This window comes from Myotis davidii, unplaced genomic scaffold (genome assembly GCF_000327345.1).
Source record: "Myotis davidii unplaced genomic scaffold, ASM32734v1 scaffold705, whole genome shotgun sequence".
NCBI lineage: Eukaryota > Metazoa > Chordata > Mammalia > Chiroptera > Vespertilionidae > Myotis > Myotis davidii.
The window spans coordinates 1,641,059-1,646,923 of NW_006296405.1; the positions used below are offsets into that span (position 1 = coordinate 1,641,059).

Consider the following 5,865-nt stretch of genomic DNA (forward strand, 5'->3'; position numbering starts at 1 on the left):
TTTGGGTTTTACTTGGTTAAAAAGATGTACACGAGGCCTTATGATGGAAAGAAAATGGAACTGCTTCCTGGAGATTCGGGATCTAATCCCAGCTAGATCATAGCCCAGCTGGGTGATTTTTGGCAAATCATTTAACCACTGTGGGCTTTTGTTTCTTATCTGTAAAATTAGTGTGTTCAGCTAGAGTAATCACTTAAGGTGCCTTAAGCTCTGATATTCAATTATACTTCTCCATTTCCAGTATGTTTTTCTAAAAATGAGCAACTGGAATTGCTTTTTTTAAAAAAAGAATTAATGGCAGCAGACTCACTGAGTCTGCTTTCAAGATACTGCTTTAAGTGTGATGTCTTTTGTCCCTTTTTGAGTGTGTGCTGTATTGGGTTGATATTTTCAGAATGTAGTCTACAATTGACTTGCTTCAATTTCTACCTTGGTCTGTTAATTTTAGTTGAGAGTTAATGATCTTAAGTATAGTTTTCATTATTTTTTCTTAATGCATGTGTTTCCCTAGCTCATAATTAAATTTTTCTGGCGCTTTTTCTCCCTACTCACTCATACAGCCTTGGCCTCATCCTCCAGTTTATCCCTGTCAGCAAGCCATTTCACTGCCTGGAAGAGCTGAATATTATCTGCAGACTTTTAGGGAAGTGTTAAGACTGAATTCAATACTGACCCTGGAAATTCCAATGATAAAATCCCTACCCATTCAGAGAGAAATACCCATTTTTTTCATATTGGACAAATAGAAAAAAACACACAAAACATTTCCTCCCCATCTTTTTTTTTCTTCATGTATTTTATTGCTTTTTTACAGAGAGCAGGGGAGAGGAATAGAGAGTCAGAAACATCGATGAGAGAGAAACATCGATCAGCTGCCTCCTGCACACCCCCTACTGAGGATGTGCCCACAACCAAGGTACATGCCCTTGACCGGAATCGAATCTGGGACCCTTGAGTCCGTAGGCCGACCCTCTATCCACTGAGCCAAACCGGCCAGGGCTCCTCCCCATATTTCTGTATTTGTTTCTTCATATGGAGTATTTATTAATGCCGGGCGTTATGGTAGTGCTAGGGATATGGGAACAGTCAAGAAACATGGCCCTTATTCCTCAAGCACCTAGTCTTTTTGTGAAGATGCCATCTGAATGGGGCTATAAATAGAGATGTGAGTGAAGGACTGGTAGGGTGAGACACTTGGCTCTGCCTGGAGGAGGCAGGAAAGATCTCACTAGATGGTGACCCTTGGGGTTGGCCTGCCCATGTGTTCTCTCAGTGAGTCTGCTGCCATTAATTCTTTTTTAAAAAAAAATTTATTTATTAAATTGATTGGGGAGACATGGTCAACACGAACACATAGGTTTCAGGTGTGGGTTTCTATGTTATGAGATCTGTATATTGCACCATGTGCCCACCACCCAAAGTAAAATCTTCTCCTGTCACCTTATTTTAGGACCCCCTTCTCCCATCTATGAGTGAAATCATCTAGCTTTTTCTAACTGACTTATTTCATTTAGCATAATATTCTCAAGGTCCATCCATGTTGTTGCAACTGGCGCTATTTCACCCTTTCTTATGCCATTTATTCTTATTGGGGACAAAACATCACTCCCCCAGTGGGGAATACTAACAAAATATTATGAAACTTCTATTTAAAATAAGGTTGTGGTTTTTTTAATGATAATAACAGAAATTACGATGGGCTAATTGGCCCTGCGTCTAACCAGTGAGAAATTCTGGATTGTGAGTTGAGAATTGAGCTCATGGGTTTCTGGTTCACTGCTGTATTCATTTGATAGAGGCCTGAGCCATTTACTCCGAGAGGCAGGTGTCCCCATATCTAATGCCTCCCAAGTAACAATGATGACTGTGAGATCTGTAATTAATTTCAGGGTTAAGTGGTCGCTGCCTCATTTTTTCAATCTAATAGGCATGGAGTAAGTGATGCTGAATAAAATGTTAGGCTGGAATTTCTCCAGCATTTCTTGTGGATATTTGTTACTAAGGAGAGAGATGGTAAGACTAAAGTTCTAGGGGTATTGGAAAAGATGAAGGAAATAATAAAATTTCGTTGCGAGCAGTTGTGCTATTTTATCAGTGCCTGACAGCGCCTGTCTCAACGGCATTTAACAAAAGGATGCTACCACCCCTTCCACTTGTGTCAGCCGCCCACCATTTGTGTGCTGTCTTTGGCTTCCTGGTGGGCCATGGGAGTTTAGCATTCTCACTTGAATTTTGTCTCTCTGTACAGGTTGTGCATTTGCTCAGTTCATGACTCAAGAAGCAGCTCAGAAATGCCTTGCAGCTGCTTCTCCAGAGACCGAGGTAAGGAAGACATTTCCTTTACCCTGTAACCCAGGCAATAGTGGCTCCTAGGGGTAACACCTGCTGTTTATGCAAAGCATCATCATTATTATTAAGTTGCCAATAATGTAATAATAGTCAAGCTTACATTTATTGGGCACTTAGTGTCTCATAGGCACGCTCATTAGATAGGCACATGCATTTTCTTATTTAGTCCTTACATCAACCCTATAGGGTTATATAAGGTTAGTATAATTGTATTGCCATTGTCTGTTAAATTTTCTTGAGTAGAGATAATGCTACCATTTCATTAGCTTTCTTTAGATTACTAAAAATTTGCTTATTTACAGATCAGCTTTCTCAGTTTGGGCCTACTTTGGGCCTAATCATCTCCCATAAAATAAATTATTTAGTCCTGGCTGGCCTAAATACACACATGGCCTTTTGCACAGCTATATTAAATACTGTTAGCTGGGCCAAAATATATTGGGGTTGGGTTCCATAGCTTAATTGGCGTCTGCTGTTTCCCTTTCCTTGCTGTTTCTTGTCAGTTCCTTAGTTTTTACTTGTTAACGTGTTTTAAGAGACAGGGTTGCAATCTGTTACAGGGTGGTGGGCTGAAATTGGATGGCCGGCAACTCAAGGTTGACTTGGCAGTGACCCGTGATGAGGCTGCAAAGCTCCGGACAAAGAAGGTGAAGAAGCCGACCGGAACTCGGAACCTCTACCTGGCCCGAGAAGGCTGTGAGTGGTGGATGGGAGACATAAACCAGGCCTCTGAGAAGCTGGCCCTGTGCTGTGACAGTGACCCAGCAATATTTATGTTTGAGGGCATGTTTCACATTAAAACCCCAAATGTCCTCATTAGCAGTGTTTTTTTATTATTATTGTTTTCTGTTTTTGTTTTAAAAAAAATTTTTTTTTTAAATTTTAGAGAGGGAGGAGGGGAGAAAGAAAAAGAGAAACATCGATGTAGGAGAGATACATCGATAGGTTGCCTCCTGTACGTACCCTGACTGGGGATTAAACCTACAACCTAGGTATGTGCCCTAACCAGGAATTGAACTGGTGACCTTCTGGTGCATGGGATGATGCTCCAACCAACTGAGCCACACTGGCCAGGGCAGTAGTGTTATATTATTATTTCACTTTAGTAGATGTGGCTTTCTGTTTGGAAACCTTCACCCAGTTTGTAGATGAGCAGTCTTGTCTTTTCTGCCTGCTGGCCTTTAGATCTTTTCATCGGAGATTGGCAGGGCCAAGAGGGAGGAAAAACTCAAATTACTTTTGCTTCTTGTCATCATTTATTTTTTTAAACATATATTTTTATTTATTTCAGAGAGGAAGGAAGAGAGAAACATCAGTGATGAGAGAGAATCATTAATCAGTTGCCTTCTGCACACCCCACACTGGGGATCAAGCCCACAATCTGGGCATGTTCCCTACCGGGAATAGAACTGTGACCTCCTGGTTCATAGGTAGATGCTTAACCACTGAGCCACGCTGGCTGGGCGATTTATATATTAAGAGGTTTTCTGAAAGAGTGAAAATTACAACTAAAATTACTCTTTGGATTTAAAATGTGCAGAGTGCCTTTCTGTTAATGCCAAAAAGATAATAAAAAATTAGCTTTAATTAAAAAAAAAGAGAATCCCTCCCTCTAGGTCAGTGATGGCGAACCTTTTGAGCTCGGCGTGTCAGCATTTTGAAAAACCCTAACTTAATTCTGGTGCCGTGTCACATATAGAAATCTTTTGATATTTGCAACCATAGTAAAACAAAGGTTTATATTTTTGATATTTATTTTATATATTTAAATGCCATTTAACAAAGAAAAATCAACCAAAAACATGAGTTCGCGTGTCACCTCTGATACGCGTGTCATAGGTTCGCCATCACTGCTCTAGGTCATACAGTATTTGTCAGCCCACCTGCTACACAACTGCCCAGCGAGGACTGGTAATTTTAGGTCATTAGCCTTGGATACCAGGCCTCTATATGGTGATTTGGCTGTTTTCTGGGCTGGCTTATTTCACCACTTAGTAATGATCCCCTAGTACATGAGCCGTGAAATTCCAAGGGCCAGGGTATAGGTGGAGCAGTTTTGCATCCAAATGCTTAAAATGTACTTATTTTCAGAACTTCCTTTAGGCCTTTCCAGCTGGTGTTGGGCATGTAGGGGAGAGAAGGAGAAGAGGAACGAAATTACAAACTATTCAGAGCAGCAGTTGCCAACCGGTGGTCCGCGGACTACTGGTAGTCCATGAGGTCCGAAAGGTTGGCAACCGCTGATTCAAAGTATTAGTCCTTGAGAGCAGCTCTGAGCTAAAAAGTTAGCCCTGTAGCCTATTTCTGGCCCTACCCAAATGCCTCTGTCCTGGCCAGCAGAGTCCTCTGGGCCCTGTACAAAGAGCTTGCATCATTCAAATCACATTCCTCTTGTTGCTCAGTGAACATTCCCCCGCTGATGTCTTGGCCTTTTTCCCTCTTTCTGCAGTGATTCGTGCTGGAACGAAGGCTGCAGAGGGTGTGAGCGCGGCTGATATGGCCAAAAGAGAACGGGTGAGTAGGTTAGGTACCACCCTTCGATTCGACATGACTTATTATAAATCAATAAGTAATAATTATTGAATGGTAGAGGTGTTTATTCAAGAGCCAAGATTTGGTAACAGGCCATACTTACACTGTTGTTAGAAAAAAGCACGCAGGTGAAACAGCAAATAACCCAAAGTTATCAACATCAGCTCACCATTATATGCCATTAGAAGAACTGGATCTTATTCTTATTTTCCTAATGCTCAGCAGTAATGCCTGCTGAATAGTAAGCTTAGAGATCATGTAGTAGACACTTAGAGGCTAGGGCTGTGTATAATTAGGTGTCAGTGTACATGCAGGATAACATAAGAAAGGAAGTTTCGAGTAGGCTGGAATCAGTAGGGAAGAAGGTAGATGGGGGTCTTGAGATAGTTAAGATGTCCGTTTTGGGGAGGAGGAGGAGGTCTCCAGATTATACAGTCATTTTTGGAAAGCTCCATGTTATGAGAGTTTCTACTGCTGACTGATGCCCTTAAATCCCTCTGCTGCCCACGGAGATACTGGGTAATGTTAGTTCCCAGTATCTTTTACTTTTGCCCACAGAGCTTACTTCCAGAGAGCTAAGCCAACCTAGAATTAGCTGTGGAACCTGAAAGTGCAGAAGGTGATGGACAGAGATGAGAATATAATGACAGGAAGAGGTGGTGTGTCTTTTGTGTAGTTTCCTATCTAGACTAGTGTTCTCAACCTTTTTTGTTATTGAGCTCCGGAAATGATGGTATTTGAGGGGCACTGTATACCCTTTTCTGATCACATTGCAGTAGTGACACATTTAATTTTCTCTTAGATGAATTTTTCTAGCAAAAAGCTCATAGAGTATATGCATTATAATTCACAGCAGGCACAGCTTTTCCTGGAAGAAAAATCAGACTTTTGAACTTAGGCCTCTTCAAATATCCCTTTACCGTTCATTTCCAGAGCATCCGTTTATTTTGTGATTTGTTAGTACCTTTGCCAAATAAGGAGCAG

The 5,865-nt window shown here is 41.3% G+C and overlaps 1 protein-coding gene across 1 annotated transcript in view; it reads left to right on the plus strand.

The window, feature by feature from the left end:
• RBM28 (RNA binding motif protein 28) overlaps window positions 1-5,865 on the plus strand; it is a 31,957-nt gene that overhangs the window by 16,635 nt on the left and 9,457 nt on the right. The window contains exons 11-13 of the mRNA XM_006771401.2: window positions 2,249-2,322; window positions 2,910-3,045; window positions 4,799-4,863. Of these exons, the coding sequence (XP_006771464.1) occupies window positions 2,249-2,322; window positions 2,910-3,045; window positions 4,799-4,863 (275 nt within the window). The remainder of the gene's footprint in view (window positions 1-2,248; window positions 2,323-2,909; window positions 3,046-4,798; window positions 4,864-5,865) is intronic.